The following is a 24351-nucleotide window of genomic DNA, read 5'->3' on the forward strand; positions in this document are numbered from 1 at the left end:
ACAAGAACATACTGCCCCTTATCTGTGTTCATGACAAAACCTCAAATAAACCCTAAATGTTCTGCATGACATAGTTTGCTTTAGCTTATGTGGTACCATTTGGAGCATTCACGGGCAGTAAATAAATGTGAAAGCTTTAAATAAGGGAGGTTTTTCAAAGCTTTCATCAAATATCCAAGATTAAGATGAGCACAGAATAGAAATATATATTAATACAGTAACTGCAGATGCATTGGTGAAATATTGCATTGTCCCTCTGTATCTAACCATTTACTTGCTTATGAAAAACCACTGCATTTTATCAGCTGCACTGCTCAATGAGCATTGCAGTACAAAGACCAAGGAATTATTTTGTTATAAGAAGCCTTTCAGAGTTCCACAGAGGATAAAATAGCTGCAATATCCAATAAACTTGCTCTTCCAAAATTACATCTTTAATTATAGGTTGTATTAGGGAAATACAGCAGGCCCAGACCTAAGGTCCCCATCTGTTTTGTTTTGTTTTGGTCCTTACTCAGGCAAGCTGCCTACTCACTGAAGACAACAGATGTTTGCCTGAATAAGGACTGCATAAGAATCTGTTTAAAAATCTGATAGAAGTATATTGGATTGATTAAAAATTAATTGAAAAATATGTTAATAACTGTGTTATTGCTCTTTACAGTGCTGTTTCCCACTCAGGCTTGGGTTGTTTTAACCTCTTTGTCATTATGTTTTGTATACCAAAGTATTTTCCTCTAGTTTCAGTCAATCCTGAAATGTTTTTCTGTTTACTTATTGTAGTGGTGTTCATACTTGGAAGCAAAATGTACAAGAAAGCTCATCCTCAAGGCAATATAATGCTCGAGGTTTCCAAATGCGTTGCAGTAAGTAATGCCAGACTACTGGAAAAGCGTGGCTGGACTTTTCAAATGGAGTTGGTCTTTATCACTTACTGATAATTTTATGACATTCATAAACTTTGTAGTTTGCAAACTGTTTATTCCATTTCAGTCAGGAGTAAAATTCCATCATAATGTTTCAATTTTTTCAGTCACAATTAATCTGATATTTTGGTGTAAAAGAAGATTCTGAGTTTTTGAGACTCACTCTGATTTCTGTTTGTTTTTCTTAATTGAGCCTTATGAGTTGCATGACACACACACACACACACATTAAACTCTCCTGCGTTGACTTAATTTCAGATCAGCCACTTTTCAACAATCCAGCTGCTAAGGTCTCTTAATTTCAGTAAATGTTAGTTATTATGTAGTTAGTTAGTTGTATTATCATGGTTCCTTGAGGCCTCAAACAAGATCAGGATACAACTGTGGTAGAGACTTCAGTGGGGCTTAATGCAGGTTCCTTCAATCCTGACCTGTAGTACCCCTGTTATTCCAGGCCTGTGCTCCCCACATACAGGTCTGCCAGTGTAACTCTAGCGCAGCTACATAATATTTGTTGTTGGCATGAGGAATTCATTAGAAAATGCTTATTAATATTTCATGTAAACAAAATGTCTCTTTAAAGTGTAATTCCACTCTAAAGAATTGCTGTGTAAAAATGAAACTATCTTCTTATTTTATTAAACATTGAAAGTGTACTCTGCAAAAACCTGTGTAGACAAGGCCTCAGAGAATTCCTAGTAGCACCCAGTGTTAAGAGGCACTACCTATTTTTCTGAATTGGTTTCCTCTAATATTGGGAACGTTTTCCTGAATCCAAGACATATGAGACCTATAGCAGAACACTTCCTTTAAGTGTTTAAAACAGTTTCTTAGAAACATTCACCTTTTAATAATAATAATAATAAAAATAAATTTAAAAGAATATAAATTGATCTGAAAGACAGTTTCTCTTATGTCACTTTAACCTTGTAGTTACAAATATTTGTTGTGTCATGTTTAAATGGTATTCAGTGTAATTAATCCAAATTTATTAATGTTCTTTTCACAGTTTGCTGTCAAAAACAGATTTCAGCATCGCAGAAAACAGTTCCCCAAAAGAGAACACTGGCTGGACTGGGCTAGTGAAAAGTATGATGTAAGTATTATTTGTGTGTGCATGAGCATGTGCGCATGGATAGATAGATAATGCCTTCCTCCCTTTCTTCTTTTTTGTTCCATCTGCCTTGTTCACTAGTTATGCAACCCCATACCAAATACCAGGGGAGCTAATGCTCTGTCTGTCTACAGCAATCAGAAGCTAATGTTCTAGCTAGATCTTACTGCTCTGGCAAGATAGGATGGTTACCATCATGGCTTAATGTAGCTTCAGATTGTCCTCCAGGTATCAGGGCTTTGTGCATGATCACATATCGCACTGAGGAAACTCTAGTGGGCTGAACATAAATGTATTTCTCTCTAAGAACAAATACTTAAAATTACCTGGTAGCAGTTTCAATATGATAGCAAGTATTTTATCTCCAGGGTAGATTTTATGGCCTTGATATAAATGATCCAGCTTCAAAATACACTTTGAATGAAAACACACAATATATATGATAACACATGCAAACAATGAACATTATGCTAATGAGAATTGTAGTCAATGCCCTATGGACTCCATGGTCATTAAATTTGTCAGAGAATTCACTCCTATCTGCAGAATTGTGCTCCAGAATCTAAGCTTACATTAAAAAAATATAAAGGGAGCAGTGTCAATGTGGCCTAGTGAATAGGGTATGGGTCTAGGACTTAGAAGACCTCGATTCTGTTCCTGGCTACGCCACGGGTTTGACAGGGGGATAGCTCAGTGGTTTGAGATTGGCCTGCTAAACCGAGGGCTGTGAGTTCAGTCCTCAAGAGGGCCACCTCCAGGGTTTTTGCCACCCCAAGCAGCAAAAATAAATAAAAGCCACGATCACAATCAGCTCTACCACCACCGCTTCAGTCTTTGGCGGCAATTCAGCAGCTGGTCGTTCGCTCCAAGAGGGACTGAGGGACCCACTGCCAAATTGCCGCCAAAGAGCTGAACGTGCCGCACTTCTCCGTTGGCTGCCCCAAGCACCTGCTTGCTGGTCTGGTGCCTGGAGCCGGCCATGCATTTCGGGATCTGGGGCAAACAGAATCTGTCTGGGAATTGGTCCTGCTTTGAGCAGGGGGTTGGACTAGATGACCTCCTGAGATCCCTTCCAAGCCTAATTAAAAAAAAATAAATCCTCAGTTGATGAAATTATCATAGGCCCCTCAAAACCAATGACCTGTAACAATTTACACCAGCTGAGGTTCCTAGCCTCCATGCTTTTGAAAACAATCTTGAAAATATGAACCATGTGTAACCAATGCAATAATGTGTTGCTTTGCACAAGTCCTTTATTATAATATTGCATCCCTTCATTGGTCATCCATACTGAGTTCAAACTCCTTGTCATGGCTTTTAAAGCCCTACAGCTATTCACCCCCAATCTATATGTCTCCTTTTAGGTGGCCTTCTGCACTCCCTGATGATTTTTCAGTAGTGACACAAATCTCAACCTCCCTTCTGTCTCCTCTCTGATTCCTGCCTACATGACATCTTCCATGTAGCCCCCGTTCATTGAAAACGCTCCTCGAAACCTCCTCATCGTTCAAGTCCCTCTTAAAATTTTTTTTCTGAAACATCATCAATCAGAAATGAGATAAAAGAACACAAATTAACAAAAACAAAGTCTAGTTCAATGTAACCATCACATATATATACAGACCTTACTGAGTAACAGTGGATTTTATTTCCATAACTTCTCTTGTCCTTTCACATGTTTTGTCCATTTTTGTCCATTTGTTAAAAGACAGGGAACAAAGGGTAGGAATAAATAGTAAATTTTCAGAATGGAGAGGAGTGGTGTTCCCCAAGGGTCAGTCCTCGGACCAATCCTATTCAACTTATTCATAAATGATCCGGAGGAAGGAGTAAAAAGTGAAATGGCAAAGTTTGCAGATGATACTAAACTGCTCAAGATAGTTAAGACCAAAGCAGAATCTGAAGAACTTCAAAAAGATCTCACAAAACTAAGTGATTGGGGAACAAAATGGCAAATGAAATTTAATGTGGATAAATGTAAAGTAATGCACATTGGGAAAAATAACCCCACCTATACATACAATATGATGGGGGCTAATTTAGCTACAACTAATTAGGAAAAAGATCTTGGCATCATTGTGGATAGTTCTCTGAAGACATCGACGCAGTGTGCAGCGGCAGTCAAAAAAGCAAACAGAAGGTTAGGAATCATTAAAAGGGGACAGAGAATAAGGTGGAGAATATCTTATTGCCCTTATATAAATCCATGGTACACCCACATCTTGAATACTGCGTACTGCATACAGATGTGGTCTCCTCATTTCAAAAAAGATATACTGGCATTAGAAAAGGTTCAGAGAGTCCCATATGAGCAGAGATTAAAGAGGCTAGGACTTTTCAGCTTGAAAAAGAGGAGACTAAGGGGGGATATGATAGAGGTATATGAAACCATGAGTGATGTGGAGAAGGTGAATAAGGAAAAGTTATTTACTTGTTCCCATAATATAAGAACTAGGGGCCACCAAATGACATTAATGGCCAGCAGGTTTAAAACAAATAAAAGGAAGTTCTTCACACAGTGCATAGTCAACTTGTGGAACTCCTTGCCTGAGGAGGTTGTGAAGACTAGGACTATAACAGAGTTTAAAAGAGAACTGAATAAATTCATGGAGGTTAAGTCCATTACTGGCTATTAGCCAGAATGGATAAGGAATGGTGTCCCTAGCCTCTGTTTGTCAGAGGGTGGTGATGGACAGCAGGAGAGAGACCACTTGATCATTATCTGTTAGATTCACTCCTTCTGGGGCACCTGGTGTTGGCCACTGTCAGTAGACAGGATACTGGGCTGGATGGGCCTTTGGTCTGACCCAATACGGCCACTCTTATGTTATGTTCTTATCTTCACCTTAATTTAGGCCCCAGAAGTGCAAAGACTTACACATGTGCTTAACTTTAAAGGACTGTAAATAATTCCACTGAAGTCTAAAGCACTACTCACAATCTGTAAAGTTTAGCATGTGTCTAAGTCTTGCATGATCATGACCTTTGTTTTTAATGTGAATTAAAATATGATATGAATAGCAATAGTATGAATAAAATATGAATAATAGTAATAGTCTTAGTATATATATATAATACACATATATATGTTTTATATATATATAAACTTGTGGTTTTGTTGAATTTACCTATTTTTACCAACATTATTTTATATATATATATATATATATATATATATATGTATTTTTTCACTGTTCTTCATTATAGAAACGACTTATTACACAAACTAAGATGGTCTTGAGGGTACTTTTCCTGTATATTCCTCTCCCCATGTTCTGGGCACTTTTTGATCAGCAGGTAAGGTAGAAAAAAAGTGTAATTTTTTTGCAAGTACATGTACAATTATATTCAGTTATTATGTTGTGAAATCAGTGGGCAGAATTTATATTGGTGATAATGAAAAATGGTACTTATGAATTACACATTCATATACTATACCTATTAAGTTATTTTATTTATCTCTCCTGTTATACACTAGCTGCTGCTTGTAAAGTTTTAAGTGTATGATCAATTAATATTTCAAACATATATATTACAAAATAATCTAAATTGACACAGTGTCAGCAAAAATATTAAAGCTAAAATCCTCACCCTGGTTCCCGCTCTTACATGCTGGGTAAAAAAGACCAGAGCAGCATAAAAGGCCTCTAAAAGCCCCAGTTCTGTCTGGGGGAGGATTCCCCCAGTGCAGACACTATGGAAGACAGCCATAAAGCTGCCCTCCAAAGACCCCATTGCAAGTCCAGCATTTTCCTTTAGTAGTTCAGGATCAGACCTTTGTCAAAGAATGACAGAGAAGAAAGTAACTCTAAGGAAAGTTTTTGTCTTCCTTTATTATTGATTCCCCACCCCCTCTATTCTTCCCTTTCTAAAAAAATTCAGGAGTAACTAGAGCAGATTGCTTTATTGTAGCATTTCATTATGACTTTGTTTTATTAAGGGATCAAGATGGACATTACAAGCCACAACAATGGATGGAAACTTTGTAGGTTATTTTAACTTAAACTTTTAAAGAATTATTGACATTTCATTTGGTCTTATGCATTTTGTCAGTCTTCTAATATTAAAATATATTTACCTTTCCTTTTCCTTAGGGAGCTATTCAGATCCAGCCAGACCAGATGCAGGTACACTAAACTAAATTTGTGATATTTTTAAATACTCCTCAAAGAGTCTTTTTTTGAATCACTATTTTAAAAAAGACTTTGGAAAGTGCTTAACTTCTTTTTCTGGATTTTTACATTCAACAGACGGTGAACCCGATTCTGATTGTTGTTATGGTCCCCATTGTAGACGCTGTGGTTTATCCTTTAATTAAAAAATGCCACTTCAATTTCACGTAAGTTGATTCATATGCCTGATTTAATATTTAGGTGCATTTTAATGATTTATCTTAAGGTGATGTGTTGATATTATTGTGACAGAGCAAGCTTTCACTAAGATAAGGAAATCCAAGGTGTAGAACTATTAATAATGAGTTAATATAAAAAAGTATTTTATGTTATTGAAACACTTAGGGCTTGACTACACTTGCAAGTTAGAGCGCATTAAAGCAGCCCCGGGAGCCTTAACTCCCAATCCGTCCACACTGGCAAGGCATGTAGCGCACTCTGACTCCTCAGCTAACGCGCTCCTGGTACCCTACCTCGGTGAGTGGAATAACATTTGCTGCGCCTTGGCTCCAACGCCCGGCATCAGTGTGAACGAGGTATTGCCTTACTGTGCTCTGACTGGCCTTCAGAAACGTCCCATAATCTCCTTAAGTCAAGTGGCCACTCTTGTCATTGTTTTTGAATCGCTGCAGGAATGCGGATATGCCCTTTCAAAGCTCCATTTATGACAACTGGCATGCTTATCTGCTCCGAGACAAAGCAGCCATTACTGTGGAATGCTGTGTGTGAGAGAGAGAGGTGGGGGGGTGGCGGGGGGTCTGCTGCTTTCCTTACTGTGCTCTCCGAAGGCTGGTTTAACTCAAAGCGCTCTACATCTGCAAGTGTAGCCATGCCCTTAGCTGCAATCCTATATACAGCTCTAAGAACAAAGAGAAGGTGAACCCAGCTGCAGGGGGCAAACTACAGAGTGGAGATGAAATCCTGCCCCCCTTGAAGTCAATGCCATAAATGCAATTGACTTCAGGAGAACCAGGATTTCACCCTTGCTTTCTTCCCTCCTCCATTCTTTCTTTCTTTCTATTTTCTGTGATAAAAAATAGACACATACTTACTCCTATCTTGTGAGAGTATCTTTTTGCCTCAGAATGGGAGAAGCCAGATATACTTTCTGGTAGATTTTAGACTGCACCTTACGTTGTGAGTAGAGCTGGCCAGGAATTTTTTGATTAATCACTTTTTTGTAAAAAAAAAAAGCCAATTCAGTAAAACCTAAACAGTTAGCAGAGTAGAGTCAGGTTCAACAAATTTCCTGACTCAAGTAAATGTTAAGAAAAAAATGTTGGAATTAGAGTGTCAAAGTTAAAATTTTCATTTTTATGAATCAAAATGACTACTTTCAAAATTTAAACTATTTATACTGAAAAAAATGTTGCAAAGAAGGGCAAAATTAAAACAAAAATTATCAAAACAGAATATTTTAATTGACCCAAAATGGTAAAAAAAATTTTTTTTGGTTCATGAGGATTTTTGAGATTTTAACTTTTTGCCCAGAACCAAGACAGGAAAACTTTTTGAACTCTCAAAAATCTTAATGGAACAAGAAAACCATTTCCTCACAATCTTTAGCTGAGAGTGTTGCTATGTATACCTTCATGTAGCACCATCTGTTACTAGCAGTACAGCATGGATAGGAATGCAGTTTGGAAAGATGGAAAAGGTTCATTGACTGAAACAACTAAGAGAAAAGAGTACTTTTTTCCACTGAGTTAGCTCAATCAAGCTGGCTTAATAGGGTTTTCAAGTGTGTTAAGTTAGCTTGATTTGTGTTAACTCAACTGAAAAAAGAACTTTCCCCCTAAATCTAGATAATTCTATACACTATAAAATGGATCTCCCATTTTTAGAAGTCATTCTAGGTTAAGACTCAGTGTCAGGAAGACATAAAATTAGGCTAGAATTCAGCCAGATGCTCTCTCATAACTGAGTCTTAGGAAGGGGTGATTCATTATAAAGACGTGATATGAATTTTGTTACTGCAATTTTTTAATTAATTAATTAATTATTACGGGGTTTCAAATTAAAGTTCCCTGTTTTGGGCATTTACAGTATATTCCTGAGTTTTTTCTCTGATTCTCTTGCTTTCCTCGTTGATTTTATATAAGTCTAGAACCCACGTTTCTAGTACTACAACTGTGGTGTACCCAAGAAACAGATGTATGGGCATAATTGATAAATTTAGTATCAAATAAAGAAATAGTAAGAGAAATTTAAAAATCAAATTTCCTGACTGTGTACTGTTCTTTTCTGACCCATTTATTACAGTTTGCTTTTATCCATTTATGAAAATTGTTGTGAGAATGTGAACTTCCCCTGTTGCAAACCTGCTGACCCTCCGATCCTCTTCCCACTAAGATTTTGATTACATCAGAGAGACATGTTTCATGTTCTTTACTGGAATGAAAATTTTACTTGGCTCCTTCATACATGGGCTCTCCACAGCCATCATTTGATGCCATAAATAGACTGGCAACCTTTGGCAGGTTCAGCCGATCATGGCTCCCACTGGCCGCGGTTTGCCGCTCCAGGCCAATGGGGACGTCGGGAAGTGGCAGCCAGCACATCCCTTGGCCCACGCTGCTTCACGCATGCCAAAAGTTGCCGATCCCTGCTCTAGACTCAGAGGAGGATCTAGCTTTTTTGCTACCCCAAGCACGGCAGTCAGGCAGCCTTCGGTGGCTTGCCTGCGGAAGGTCCCCGGTCCCGCGGATTTGGTGGCATGCCTGCAGGAGCTCCGCCAGTCCCGTGGATTCAGTGTACCTGCCACCGAATTCGCAGGACTGGTGGACCTCCCGCAGGCATGCTGCCAAAGGTTGCCTGAGTGCCGCTCTCGCAGGGACCAGCAGGCCGCCCCACCACGGTTTGCGACACCAGGCGTGCACTTGGAGCGCTGGTGCCGCCGCTACCTAGACTGACTTTTATTGCCATGGTACTAAATTTAATAATTTCTTAAAATGTCATTAGACCTAAAAACCATATCTCTCTGAATTTTTTTTAGTTCAGTACTTTACAGATTTTAACATAGTAGTATATGCATAATAAGTAAACTTCCTTTTGTATAGGCCATAACTATACACATCTGTAGCTTTTTTTATTCTTTGCAGCCTTAAATGAGTTAAATTCCCTTTCTGAGTAAATCAGACTTTTTAGGTCAACTGTGCAAACTTAATAATTGTTCAGATGATGGCTAATTATAGAAATGAGCCATATAGATCTTGAGCAACAGATTATTAAATGGACTAGTGATGTAATTTCAAGGAGTCTACATTTCCCTAAAGGGTAACTGGAAACTAACACTGAGATATGTAAGGCTTAAAAGAGTATTTTCTGTAACCATATCAGTACTCACAGGGTAATAATATACTATCAATGGTCATCTTAATGTTCTCCATAATGAAATGGAAACTCACAGCTAAATTTTTGGATTAATACTACTCCTAAAATTCATGTTTTTTGTTGCTATGCTAGGCCCCTGAGGAAGATTACAGTTGGTATGTTTCTTGCATCTCTGGCTTTTGTTGCTGCTGCACTGGTACAAGTGCAAATCGATGTAAGTTAAGCCGAACACAACCAAATGATGATATTGCTATTTAGCTTTTTAATAACTATACAGATTTTGGTGAGCGTGCAAATAGTCCAAACCATGGCAATTAATCATTTCTTTCTATACGAATTAACCAAGAATGTTTTTATAAAAAATAGAGGGAAAGGCACGTATCGGTATATATGTGTCATAGAATATAATGTGATCTATGATAAAATAATAAGCTAGAAGAGTTCCTTGACAGCTTATCTGTCTTTGTTATGGGTTTTTAATTTTAATTGAAGTTCAAAGTTTAAAATCAGAAGACTTAGTTGTTTGGTTTGTTGAAGAATATATTTGCACATCTGACCTTCTAGATTTGTTTTGAGTGGAGGGTAAGTGTGACACAACCCCAGAGCTATGTGATGTCACAAATTAAGAATGAAATGCTGTTGATTTAATATGTGAATCCATTGGAATACACTGAGTTTTACTTTCAACACTGCTTGTTAAAGATAAGATTAAAGGACTAGATCATCAGCTGGTGTAAATAATATAGTTCCATCTTGCTTTATGTCCTTTTTCAGAGGAGGAGGAGACTTAAATAGCCCTATGCTGGCTTCGTATCCAGGGATGAACTTCACTCAAAATGATTAGCTATCTATAGAAATTTATAAAAAAGACCAGAGTGCATTTTTTATAGTGATATATGCAGACAATGGAAAAGAGGATAACATTAAAAGCTAGGTAGGGTAGAACTTGTGGGAAAGAAATGAAAATGCATATGGCTCTACTAAATCTCAGTGCACACAGTTACAAAGGCCATTTTATCCACTAAAATGATGGCTTCTTCTTGTCAGAATGGTTGGGAAGTGAAAATGGAGCCTGGTTTCTCTCCTTGGCCTGAACACAGAGGGTCAGATACCTTCCTGCTGGAGGGTCCCACTTATGGTTACACCCTGGTTAGTCATCACCTGTTGTAAATGGGACAGAAGATAGGATGAAAGGGAATTCAGAAATATGGTCTGTTGTAGACTGTGAGAAAGCCTGGGAGCCCCTGATGCCTGTACCCTGAGTCCCGAAGGGTCCTGATGTTGACAACAAACCACAGAAGGAAAATGGATAATAGGTTTATGGGGTTGTGGAAGTCTTGCTGAGAAAAAAGGAGTTCCTTTTCTTAGGCTTTCTAGTATAAAGGATGAAGAAGCACATGGAAACATGTTGTCACCATGTGTGTTAATCAGAGGTATTTGTCATGCAAATGTCAATTTTCTTCATAAGTAAATAAGGTCATTGTGATTCTATTAATTAATTAAATTAATTATATTATATTTATTATTTACTGTTTAATTTATTTCACTCTTTTTCACCAAGAAAACTCTTCCAGACTTCCCAAAAGAAGGGCAATCCCAAATCAAAGTAATAAATTTAGGCACTGATGTTGCAAAAGTTGACTTTGGCCCTGGAGTTGAAAATATTTCTGTGGAATCCCTGATGGCGGTAAGAAAGAGTAATGATTAGAGTTAGTAAAAAAATGTAAAACTTATTTTCTAAATTTTTCACAAGTTTTTTTTAATATGTTTTGTATACTGAAAATCTGCATTTTAGTAAATGAAAAAATTGATAACCATTTCAACAATGTTTAAAAACTTTTTAATACAAATTTTGGAAAAAAAAGTCACTAATCATTTTGTAAAAAAAACAGCTTACTTACCCAGTAGCTACACCTTCCAACAAACCATTGGTAACTACTCTTGAGTGTCGTCTTTATAGCAGTTTTGAAGCCATTTTATAGTAATTTCATCTAAACTACATTTCCCTAGTTTGCTTATAAGAATAACATGTGGGACCGTGTCAGAAGCCTTACTGAAATTAAGATATATCACATCTACTGCTTCTCACCTATCCACTAGGCCAGTAAACCTGTCAAATAAGGAAATTAGGTTGGTTTGACATGATTTGGTCTTGACAAATCTATATTGGCTATTACTTATTACCTTATTATCTTCTAGTTGGTTACAAAGTTGATTTTTAATAATTTGTCTTAGTATCTTTCCAAGTATCGAAGTTAGGCTGACTGGTCTATAATTCCCTGTGTTTTCTTTGTTCCCCTTAAGGGCCACCCATGTGGGGGCAAGCAAAAGAACCAGTTTGCCCTAAGCCCCCTCCTGAAGAGGGGTCCCCCAAACCAAGTGGTTTTGCAACCTGGTGCACGGGGTCACAGTGCCACTGAGTTCATGCCCAGCCCAGGGCCGCCCAGAGGGGGGGCAAAAGGGGCAATTTGCCCTGGGTCCCGCAGGGGCTCCCAGGAGAGTTTTTCGGGGCCCCTGGAGCGGGGTCCTTCAGTCACTCTGGGGGGCCTGGAAAACTCTTGCAGGGCCTGGGCCCCCGGAGCTTCTTACACTCTCGGTCATTGCTGGTGGGGGGGGTCCTTCCGCTCCGGGGCAGAAGGACCCCCCCACCGGCGAATTACTGCCAAAGCGGGACCCGCCGCTAAAGTGCGACTGGGTCTTTGGCAGTAATTTGGCGGTGGGAGGGCCCTTCTGTTCTGGGACCTGCCGCTGAAGTGCCCCAAGGACCCATGGCGGGGGCCCCCCGCTGCCGAATTACCGCCAAAAATGCGGTTGCACTTCAGCGGTGAGTCCTGCTTTGGCGGCAATTTGGCAGCTGGGGGCCCCCGCCGCGAGTCTTCGGGGCACTTCGGCGGCGAGTCCCAGAACAGAAGGGCCCCCCACCGCCGAATTACCGCTGAAGCGGGGGCTCCCCGCCACCGAAGACCCCAGACCCCCAAAATCCTCTGGATGGCCCTGGCCCAGCCACATCTCCCTCATGACAGAGGGTCGGCTGGGCCAAACTTGAGTGGTACTGCAGTGCCATGCTTCAGATTGCAATGCCTGGTGCAGGGAGCTGAGCCCATCCCCACAGGACAGGAGCTGCTGCTGCTGCAGGGTGAATGCAGGACAGGCTTGCTCTCCAACTCCCCCTTCCACACTGGCCTCCCTTCAGTGTTTTTGTGCCCTTTGTTTAATGATTTCTGTGGCTGCAAATTTTTTGGAAGGGTGGGGGCCTCAGTTTCAGATTTTGCCCTGGACCCCTCAAAACCTCTGTGCAGCCCTGGTACCCTTTTTAATGATAGGTACTATATTTTCCCTTTTCTGGTCCTCTGGGACCTCACCCACCATCCTCCATGAGTTCTCCAAGATACTGGCTAATGGTTCTGAGATTACTTTAGCTAGTTCCTTAAGTACCTTAGGTTGAATTTCGTCAGGCCCTGGTGAATTGAATACATCTAACTTATCTAAATATTCTTTAACCTATTCTTCCCCTATTTTGGCTTGTATTCCTTCCCTGATGGTCATATTAATTGTGTTAAATATCTGGTCACCATTAACCTTTTTAGTGAAGACTGAAGCAAAATAGATACTAAACACCTCAGCCTTTTGATGTCATCTGCCATTAGCCTTCCTTTCCTGCTAAACAGAGGACCAAAAAAGTTTATTAGCATGAGAAGTTGGTGAGGGTTATGAAGATTTAGTTTTATATTTTCAGGTCATCTTGCTCTTCTTGTCATCAAACAGTCTATTTCTTTCCTGCAGAAAGGGGAACTCACTCCACACCCTAACTTAGGTCAATTTTTCACTTCTATGTAAGTGATATCTATGAAATAATGCTTCTGGAGGGACTGGGTGGTTTTAAGGTTTAGCAGTGGGATGGACAGTCTTCCACCTGTAGAGTATCAGTTCAAATCCAATTCAGGATAAGTCTGTGGTGAATAAAAGTTATTACCATCTGCTGGCTAGTGGTTGGTCTTTGTGAAATTAGTTTGTCATCTCAGTCCAGTTCTAGCTGACAAATATCCGTCTGCATTACTGATATTAATTTCTATTACAGTAGCACCGTGGGCCTTCAATTGAAGTCAGGGCCCATTGTACTTTACATACTCATAGTTAGGGCCCTATCAAATTCACAGCCATGAAAAACACGTCACAGACTCTGAAATTTGGCCTCCTCTGTGAAATCTGGCTATTGTAGGGGAGACCAGATTTCACAGAATTGAGCCGCCGGAGTGTGGTGGCTGCTGGCCGGGAGCCCAGCTCTGAAGGAAGCGGCAATGCCAGCAGCAGTGCAGAAATGAGGTGGCATGGTTTGGGGGGCTGGGAGAGTGCTGGCCTTACAGGTGGTCAAGTGGGCTCCTGTGCAGGACACCATGGTCAGCGGGGTGCCGTGGTCAAACCCTCCCCCTCCCTACACACACACACATAGCCTGCACAAGGATCCTTTAATTCACAAGTGCTGAGCTCCTGCTGCTAGTCCTGGAGGGGCTAGGGAAGGACAGGACTTCCTCTTCCTCTGCATGGGCCACTCCCTAGGCTTCACCTCAGATTTATCTCTGGGAACCTTTCCCAGATGCAGCAAGTTCCATGGTTGCTGGCTGGGAATCCAGCTCTGAAAGCAGGGCAGAAGTGTGTGTCACTGGTATGGTATTGCCATCCTTCCTTCTGCTCTGCTGTTGGAGGTGGTGTTGCCTTCAGGAGCTGGGTGCCCGGCCTGCAGATGCCTTCTGGCTGCCCAGCTCTGAAGGCAGCATCACAATATCCCCCACAGCAACCCCCCACTGTTGAAATTCACATAACTGGTTCATTTCTTCCTTCACCCAGACTTCAGAGTACCAAGAGTTTCATTCACAGCAGTATGTGGAAGTGCTGATAATTTTCTCTCTAAGTAAATTTGTTGCTCCCACCAGATGTTAAATTGATACACAGGAGTGAAGTCCTCTGTTTAACCATGGTATAGGTACAGCACCAACAGAGACAATACAGGATTTTCCACATGGCAGTGCCAATGTGCCTCAACCTTGTCCTGGAGGCAGCATTTAAGGATAGTGCAGCCTCCATACCATTCAGTCTTTGGATTGTCTGCTGAGACTTTCAACAAGGATGTTAACCAGTACCAGTTCTTAGGGAGGTTTAGCAATGCAGAGATACTTCTTTTCCCACACTCTATGAATAGGGCCCTACCAAATTCATGGTCCATTTTGGTTAATTTCATGTCACAGGATTTAAAAAAATCATAAATTTAATGATTTCAGATATTTAAGTCTGAAATGTCATGGTATTGTAACCGTGGGGGTCTCAACCCAAAATGGGATTGTGTGGGGGTGGAGAGGTCTGTGTGAAGAAATGAACCAAAACGATTTATGGACAAAATGATTAAAGTGGTTTAGATGCAGAAAACAACAAAAATCTTCAGTGGGATTTATGAGACATGTATGAAGTACCAGAGACCATGTGCAGCATACCTAATAAATTTCAGAATTCTTGAGTCAGCAGAGTCCTGATAAATGCATAGACAGAATCACAGTTATGTGAATATACATAGAAAATGTTCTTTATTTTTATTTTTTTTTATAGACAAACTATATGACATTTGACACTACTAGCTTAACAGGAATGAATATAGCCTATGGAAATCAAATCTTAAATCAGCCTCTTCATTTTCTGGAAAAAGAACGTCATACTCTTATACTAAAAAATACAGGTGGCATCCAAACTGAATTGGTAAGCTCGTTTAATTCCTAGTTAGTATATCCTTCCAGTCTGCTTAAATGGAGAGTTTTAATCTCAAGTGAAGTTTAATGTAATTTAATATATAGTTTAAACATTTCTGGATAAACATAAATAATTTTAAATGGATGGTCTTAGTTTTATGCGTCACAACAATCACATGTATTAACAAAACTCTAAAGAGGAGACTCAGAGGTAGGTCCACAAAAGGGACTTAGTGCTATTGCAGAACAGCTACGATACTGTAGTGATGCTGCTGTAACACTGTAGTATAGATGCTTCCTACAGTGATGGCATGGGTTTTTCCATTGGCATAGATAATCTACCTCCTTGATCAGTGGTAGTGAGCTTGGTAGAAACATTCTTCTGTTGACTTGCTCACATCTACCCCAGGGGTTAGATTGGAATAGCTACAGCATGCAGGGATGTGAATTTTTCACACTCCTGAGTGACATAGCTATGTTGACCTAAATTTTCAGTGTTGACCAGGCCTCCATGATACAGCACCTAGAATTGAGGTGCCCTGTCACCTCGTGGAATCCACAGCCCTGAGTTAAGCAGCACATCTCCCTATCCAGTGCATAGGGAAAGTAAGACTCTAAGAAAGGAATTCACAAAAGTCAGCAAGCTGATTGGGGTGTGGGGGGCGGGTTTCCCAAGCTAATCAATAGGAAATGCCAGAGGTAGGTGCCCATCGCTGGACTTGCAGAAGGCACCTCCCTCTGCTATGGATTCACAGCCATGAACCATCTCCTCAATTTAGGTGCTTGTGTCAGTCCTTTTTCACAAAATAAATAAATAAAAATTAGGAGGCGATAGTGCCACTTTTAAGCCCAGTAGTTAGACCACTCACCCAGAATGTGGAAGCCTGTGGTTCAGTTCTCTCTCTCTCTCTCTCTCTCTCTCTCTGTGGGCTGGAGCAAGTATTTGAATGTAACTCTCTTATGTTCCATGTGAGTGCCCCCAACCACTGAGCTACAGACTATACTCGTTTCTTGAAGTTGTTCCACTTTTCATGAAATACTTTGCCATCGGAGAAGGGATTGGAATCTGGGTCTCATAAGTGAGTGCCCTAGAGAGTCATTGTTACTTTCTCTCTCTCTGGCCCAATTAATATTTAAATATTTCATACAAAGAGGAATGGCTTCAACAGGAGAGGTTGAGAGAGGCCCATCTCAAAATACTGTACAGCCCAGTGGTTAGGGCAGTGAGGTAGGAGTCCTGTGTTCAATCCTTGCTCCAGCTCAGGCATAGTGGGGACTTGAACCTGGGTCTCTCCCATATCCTGCTTTATTAAGTGTAAGGGAAGCACTGGTATCACCTCCTCTTCTGTTTTGTTTGGGGTCCAACCTGGTAGACAGCCTTTGAGAATGACTACCAAATCAGGCCCCACAGGTGAGATTTATGGGGGATCCGACTGGGGCTGAGGTGTTAGCTGAACAGTAGGATTAAGGTGTCTTAACATGTCCCCACCAGGAGAAAGTTAGGTGCCATGGGGACTTTGCCAGTGGAAATTTAGTTGCTTACAGAGTTAGATGGCAGCTGAGGTTATGAGGATTTACGTTTTGTATTTAGGACCAAAAGTAGCAGTTAGACACTGGCCTAATTCTGTGGATCTACCCTTGGAGTCTTATTCTGAAGCAAGAGATAGTGGATTTTGGTACATAATAGTGCACATCATAGCATGTCAAAGATACCAACACAAATATCTTATTCATAATAATTGTCTTTTCCACCAGCTGCTTGATGGCCTTACATCAAAGTCAGAAGATGGAAAAAATCAAATCAGGTATCCTTAATAAACATTTGCTTTACTTCAGCTGCATGTTAAAATGGCATCTTTATAGTCCAATATCTTGTTTCTGCTTCCTGTGCATCTTCAACCTGAATCTTCATTTGTTACTGAAAAAAACAGGTTTTAACTTATTGACTCATCTGGAAAGGGGGATGAATTCTGTTTTGCTTCTTGCATCAGCTATACATTTTTAAAGAGAAGAGAAAATGTTATTTAAAAATGATCAAAATCTATTCAAATGAGATGGAGAGGAAAATAATTTCAAATATGTGTTGCATTGCCAGTATATAATGTAAAGAATGTTAGCTTTCTGTAAGTGTTACTTATGTTGCCATGTTTATAAGTAAGTATTATATTCTTTTTGTTTTGTAAAGATTTATAAACAATTTGGCTTCAACTATCAACATCACAATGGGTAGTACTCATCTTGAAGATGTGATGAATTTTTCTGCCACCAATTATACATCCTTTTCAAGAGGCGTGTAAGTATTTTCTTTATCTTAATCCAAAGACTTCCATGGAAAAAATAGTCTTTGTCCTCAGAAAAAGTACATGGAATTCATAGTATTATTATGTAAGTACAATTAATTCCAGAGTTATTTAGATTAACTTCTTTGTTTTTCAGAAAAGAGATAGTTGTTGTTGGAGACAATTCACTGACTTGCAAAAATCAGTCAATATCATTTGGATATGGCAGTGCATACACTATTGTAATTCAAGGGGTAAGTTGCCAGTGCTGCTAAAAGATGCAGAATTACTTTTGTGTTAAAACAAAATTAAAAAGTAGTGTAATTGCCATTGAACAAATTACCTGCAATTGATGAAATATAAAATAACTACATGGACTTCTCATATATTAGAATATTTTATCTAATGTAGTTTTAATAAACTATAAAAATATTAATGGAGGTAATGGGTTGCATTCTGAATCAAAATAGGTATGGTGAATCAGTTAATAGGGGTTCTAGTTTCTGCCTAACAGACTTAAAAACCTAGAGCCTGGTCAGATACCCAAAGCTTCAAGGTCTTAATATGGACTCAGTCACAAAATGATCACTAATTTAAAATTCTCTATACACTGTTGATATATTTTAACATAGTTGGGAGGGTTGCTCCCTGATGAAACTCTCATAGCATATTTTTATCTTTAGAAAACGTGCAGCATTTTCATCATTGTTTTCTAATGTACCATTTTCATTATCATTATTTCAGTGTAACAACAACACACTAGCACTCAGATATGTTGAAGATATCCAGCCCAATACAGTTCACATGGCTTGGCAGATCCCTCAATACTTCATTATGACATGTGGTGAAGTGGTCTTCTCTGTCACTGGACTGGCATTTTCCTATTCACAGGTAGGAGGTTTCCGTCAATAACATTAGTATTCCTGAGATATGTCTTTACCTTTTACTGATGAATGTAATGGTTTCACCAAGCAGACAGAAAAACAATTAGACTATCACTAAAGAAAAATAATCATCACCGTCATTATGTGAATCAGAAGTTGCCAGATTTTTTTTGTTGGCATAAATTAGCATTTTTCAATGACTTCTGTGTTGATTTCAGACTATTTGATTTACAGTAGCAGATGATCTGAACACCAGTCTTCAGGTCACTCCATCACACAAACTGCCTGCCAATGGAAACTCTTAGCACCAGGGATGTACTGCTTCTTGTTATGGAGCCAGCTCTGGGTGGAGAAAAGCTAAAACCAGAATTAATAGATACTGAGACCTTGTCTACACGCATACATTGTGCTGGTTTAATTTAAATTGCTTTTTAACTCCTGTGTCGACACTCTTATTTCAGAATGGTTTATTTTGTTTTAGCTTCAAAGTGTCCCTTGTCAATTTAAGCTAAAACAAAACAAATCTTATTTAAACTGAAAGAAGAGCCCTTTGCGTCAGTTTAATTGTGTACCTCTTTGTATCACCCTGAATAATCTCTCCCCTTATTTTTAAGACACTCCAATTTGTCTCACATATTAGCCACGAGTGCTTTTTCTTTTTTTATGTCCTTTTCCTTTCATTCTTATGAATAGTATATGTACTGTAACATGTTGTGCTCATATACTGTTGTGATGGGTACCTAATAAGTACCTAGACAGATATAATTTGATTTGTTATTGTGAACTCTGGTTTCAGCAACAATTTTGTAACCAATGAGTTTGTGTCATATGTAAAATATGCTCGTTAATCACTCATTGTGCACAATATGTGCAGTATTATAAGCAATACTGGAAATTTACTGTTTCCACAATCTTTCCCTGCCCTTCCCACAATTCTTTAAATAAAAAACAGGAGCATTTCATAGAATCATAGAATCAGAAGGGACCATTATGATCATCTAGTCTGACATCCTGCACAACGCAGGCCACAGAATCTCACCCACCCACTCCTGTATGAAACCTGTGTCTGAGCCACTGAAGTCCTCAAATCATGGTTTAAAGTCTTCAAGGTGCAGAGAATCTTCCAGTAAGTGACCTGTGCCCCACACTGCAGAGGAAGGCAAAAAACCCTCAGGGCCTCTGCCAATCTTCCCTGGAGTAAAATTCCTTCCCGACCCCAGATATGGTGATCAGCTAAACCCTGAGCATGTGGGCAAAACTCACCAGCCAGACACCCAGGAAAGAATTCTCTGTAGTGACTCAGATCCCGCCCAATCTAATATCCCATCACAGACCCTTTACAGATTACATATTTACAAATAGTCAAACACCAATTAATTGCCAAAATTAGGCTATCCCATCATACCATCCCTCCATAAACTTATCAAGCTTAGTCTTGAAGCCAGATATGTCTTTTGCCCCCACTGCTCCCCTTGGAAGCCTGTTCCAGAACTTCATTCCTCTGATGGTTAGAAACCATCATCTAATTTCAAGTCTAAACTTCCTGATGGCCAGTTTATATCCATTTGTTCTTGTGTCCACATTGGTACTAAGTTTAAATAATTCCTCTCCCTTCCTGGTATTTATCCCTCTGATATATTTAGATAGAGCAATCATATCTCCCCTCAGCCTTCTTTTGGTTAGGCTAAACAAGCTGAGCTCTTCGAGTCTCCTTTCATAAGACAGGTTTTCCATTCCTCGGATCATCCTAGTAGCCCTTCTCTGTACCTGTTCCAGTTTGAATTCATCCTTCTTAAACATGGGAGACCAGAACTGCACACAGTATTCCATATGAGGTCTCCTCAGTGCCTTGTATAACGGTACTAACACCTCCTTATCTCTACTGGAAATACCTCGCCTGATGCATCCCAAGACCACATTAGCTTTTTTCACAGCCATATCACATTGGCGGCTCATAGTCATCCTGTGATTAAACAATACTCCAAGGTCCTTCTCCTCCTCCGTTACTTCTAATTGATGCGTCCCCAGCTTTTAACAATAATTCTTGTTATTAATCCCTAAATGCATGACCTTGCACTATTTCACTATTAAATTTCATCCTATTACTATTACTCCAGTTTACAAGGTCATCCAGATCTTCCTGTATGATGTCCCAGTCCTTTTCTGTATTAGCAATACCTCCCAGCTTTGTGTCATCCGTAAACTTTATTAGCACATTCCACTTTTTGTGCCAAGGTCAGTAATAAAAAGATTAAATAAGATTGGTCCCAGAACCAATCCCTGAGGAACTCTACTAGTAACCTCCCTCCAACTTGACAGTTCACCTTTCAGTACGACCTGTTGTAGTCTCCACTTTAACCAGTTCCTTATCCACCTTTCAATTTTCATATTGATCACCATCTTTTCCAATTTAGCTAATAATTCCCCATGTGGAACTGTATCAAATGCCTTACTGAAATTGAGGCAAATTAGATCCACTGCATTTCCTTTGTTTAGAAAATCTGTTACCTTCTCAAAGAAGGAGATCAGGTTGGTTTGGCACGATCTACCTTTTGTAAAACCATGTTGTATTTTGTCTCAGTTACCTCAATGTCCTTAACTACTTTCTCCTTCTATTTTTTTCAAAGACCTTGCATTCTACGGATGTCAAACTAACAGGCCTGTAGAGCCCAGATCACTTTTTCCCCCTTTCTTAAAGATAAGAACTGTGTTAGAAATTCTCCAGACATACGGTACAACCTCTGAGTTTACAGATTCATTAAAAATTCTTGCTAATGGGCTTGCAATTCATGTGCCAGTTCCTTTAATATTCTTGGATGAAGATTATCTGGGCCCCCCAATTTAGTCCCATTAAGCTGGTCGAATGTGGCTTCTACCTTGGATGTCATAATATCTACCTCCATAGCCTCATTCCCATTTGTCATCCTACCATTATCCCTAAGCTCATTAGCCTCATTAAAGACTGAGGCAAAGTATTTGTTTAGATATTGGGCCATGCCTAGATTATCCTTACCCTCCACTCCATCCTCAGTGTTTAGCGGTCCCACTTCTTTCTTTGTTTTCTTCTTATTTATATGGCTATAGAATATTTTAGTATTGGTTTTAATTCCCTTTGCAAGGTCCAACTCTACATGGCTTTTGGCCTTTCTCACTTTATCCCTACATGTTCTGACCTCAATAAGGTAACTTTCCTTGCTGATCGCTCCCATCTTCCACTCCTTGTAGGCTTTCTGCTTTTTCCTAATTACCTCTCTGAGATGCTTGCTCATCCAGCTTGGTTTTCAACTCCTGCCTATGAATTTTTTCCCCTTTCTTGGGATGCAGGCTTCTGATAGTTTCTACAACTTTGACTTAAGATAATTCCAGGCCTCCTCAACCTTTAGATCCACAAGTTCTTCAGTCCAATCCACTTCCCTAACTAATTTCCTTAATTTTTTAAAGTTAGCCCTTTTGAAAGCAAAAACCCTAGTCACAGATCTATTTTTGTTTATTCTTCCATTTAGTTTAAACTGAAATAGCTCATGATCGCTCGACCCAAGGTTGTCCCCTACAACCATTTCTTCTATGAGGTCCTCATTACTCACCAAAACCAAATCTAAAATGGCATCCTCTCTTGTTGGTTCAGCAACTACTTGGTGAAGGAATCCATCAGCTATCGCATCTAGGAAAATCTGAGCCCTATGACTATTACTAGCACTTGTCCTCCAATCTATATCTGGAAAGTTAAAATCTCCCATGATCACACAATTCCCATTAGTATTTACTTAATTAAAAACATTAAAAAGGTCTCTAGCCATATCCAAATCAGATCCCAGTGGTCTGTAGCACACCCCAAGCACTGTCTCAGGGGAGGCTCTAGTAGCTTTCTTCTCTAATGTGATTTTTGCCCAGACAGACTCTGTCTTATCCATTCCATCCTTTCTTATTTCTTTACAGTCTACCTCATCATTGATATACGATGCTACTCCACCACCTTTGCCTTTATTTCTGTCTTTCCTAAACAGCACATACCCTTCAATACCTGTACTCCAGTCATGACTACTATTCCACCATGTTTCTGTTATCCCTATAATATCCAGTTTCACTTCCTGCATCAGTAACTTTAGTTCCTCCATTTTGTTACCTAAGCTGCTCGCATTTATGTACAAACATCTTAATTTTTGCTGTTTGGCTTCGCTCACATTCTTTACCCAGGTTAATGTTAAGAATCAGCTAAACTTTGAAGATCGAACATGAACCTATATAATCTACTTTTATAAGATGTGTTAAAGTGCAAAGCAATTCAGTTAAATATCTTGTTTCTGCAGGCACCTTCCAACATGAAATCAGTGCTTCAGGCAGGCTGGCTGCTGACTGTGGCTGTTGGTAACATCATTGTTCTTATTGTGGCTGGGGCATCAAAACTCAGTGAGCAGGTAAATAGACATTAGCCCAAAACTGTATTGGTATAGTGTATTCTTATTGCTTACTATATCAGTTCAGTATACTATACAGCTATGGTACAGGGGAGAACAATCATAGATAAGCCTCCTAACATTCTTTTCGCATCACTTCATTACTGTGGTGGATTTGTAGTTTTATAACAAGACAAGAGCATGTGATTTACAAAAAAAACCCCACTAGCTGGAGGAGAGTCATTGAAACCCACAGTCAGCCATGCAGAATTACCATTTACAATTGAGTGACCTCAGGTCAGATGTAAAGGCCTCACTAGACCATATAAAGAACACTGAAATAATTGGGTAACTAACATCACACAAGCTGTTGTGACCTATTTAGATAAAGTCTGATGTGTATACTATACAGTATACACTGACCAGATTTTCTGGGTGCTATATTAAGATGCAATTCTGAGGAGGGGCTCCTCCATATCCTGGGTTACATACCATGAAGAGTCACTTTCCTTACCGTATGGGAGAGAGATAGTTGGTGGATTGGAGTTTGGAGCACCTTCTTAAGATTCTGCTGGAACTCTCTAGTTCAGGGGTCGGCAACCTTTCAGAAGTGGTGTGCAGAGTCTTCATTTATTCACTCTAATTTAAGGTTTTGTGTGCCAGTAATACATTTTAACATTTTTAGAAGGTCTCTTTCTATAAGTCTATAATATATAACTAAACTATTGTTGTAGGTAAAGTAAATAAGGTTTTTAAAATGTTTAAGAAGCTTCATTTAAAATTGAATTAAAAGGCAGAGCCCGCCGGACCAGTGGCCAGGACCTGGGCAGTGTGAGTGCCATTGAAAATCAACTTGCGTGCCGCCTTCGGCACCTGTGCCATAGGTTGCCTACCCCTGCTCTAGTTCACCCAAGATTAATTTTAAAACTACTCTTCTTTTAAAAAAATTCTTATTAGGAGTTCCTGCCAGCTATGTGCCCCCAAGCTTTTTCTACTCCTAATTCCTGCACTGTTCATGAAACAGGCTAGTTCAGCCCTTTTGAAAGTTGCAAATCATAGAAGATTAGGGTTGGAAGAGACCTCAGGAGGTCATCTAGTCCAACCCCCTGCTCAAAGCAGAACCAACCCCAACTATATCATCCCAGCCAGGGCTTTGTCAAGCTGGGCCTAAAAAACTTTGAAGAGAGAGATTCCACCACCTCCCTGGGTTACCAATTCCAGTGCTTCACCACCCTCCAAGTGAAATCGTTTTTCCTAATATCCAACCTAGACTTCCCCTACTGCAACTTGAGATCATTGTTTCTTGTTCTGTCATCTGCCACCACTGAGAACAGTCTAGCTCCATCCTCTTTGGAACCCCCCTTCAGGTAGTTGAAGGCTGCTATCAAATCCCCCCTCACTCTTCTCTTCTGCAGACTAAATAACCACAGTTCCCTCAGCCTCTCCTCATAACTCATGTGCCCCAGTTCCCTAATCATTTTCGTTGCCCTCCACTGGACTCTCTCCAATTTGTC

General features: G+C 39.7%; 1 protein-coding gene across 1 annotated transcript in view; it reads left to right on the forward strand.

The window, feature by feature from the left end:
* Window positions 1-24351, forward strand: part of SLC15A1 (solute carrier family 15 member 1) — a 64789-nt gene that overhangs the window by 38586 nt on the left and 1852 nt on the right. The window contains exons 9-22 of the mRNA XM_050937597.1: window positions 784-866; window positions 1936-2022; window positions 5248-5337; window positions 5981-6025; window positions 6135-6167; window positions 6291-6379; window positions 9678-9759; window positions 11107-11232; window positions 15144-15290; window positions 17036-17085; window positions 17466-17573; window positions 17717-17813; window positions 18304-18450; window positions 22751-22858. Coding sequence (XP_050793554.1) covers window positions 784-866; window positions 1936-2022; window positions 5248-5337; window positions 5981-6025; window positions 6135-6167; window positions 6291-6379; window positions 9678-9759; window positions 11107-11232; window positions 15144-15290; window positions 17036-17085; window positions 17466-17573; window positions 17717-17813; window positions 18304-18450; window positions 22751-22858 — 1292 coding nt within the window. The remainder of the gene's footprint in view (window positions 1-783; window positions 867-1935; window positions 2023-5247; window positions 5338-5980; window positions 6026-6134; window positions 6168-6290; window positions 6380-9677; window positions 9760-11106; window positions 11233-15143; window positions 15291-17035; window positions 17086-17465; window positions 17574-17716; window positions 17814-18303; window positions 18451-22750; window positions 22859-24351) is intronic.

Source organism: Gopherus flavomarginatus, chromosome 1, assembly GCF_025201925.1.
Source record: "Gopherus flavomarginatus isolate rGopFla2 chromosome 1, rGopFla2.mat.asm, whole genome shotgun sequence".
NCBI classification, from domain to species: domain Eukaryota; kingdom Metazoa; phylum Chordata; order Testudines; family Testudinidae; genus Gopherus; species Gopherus flavomarginatus.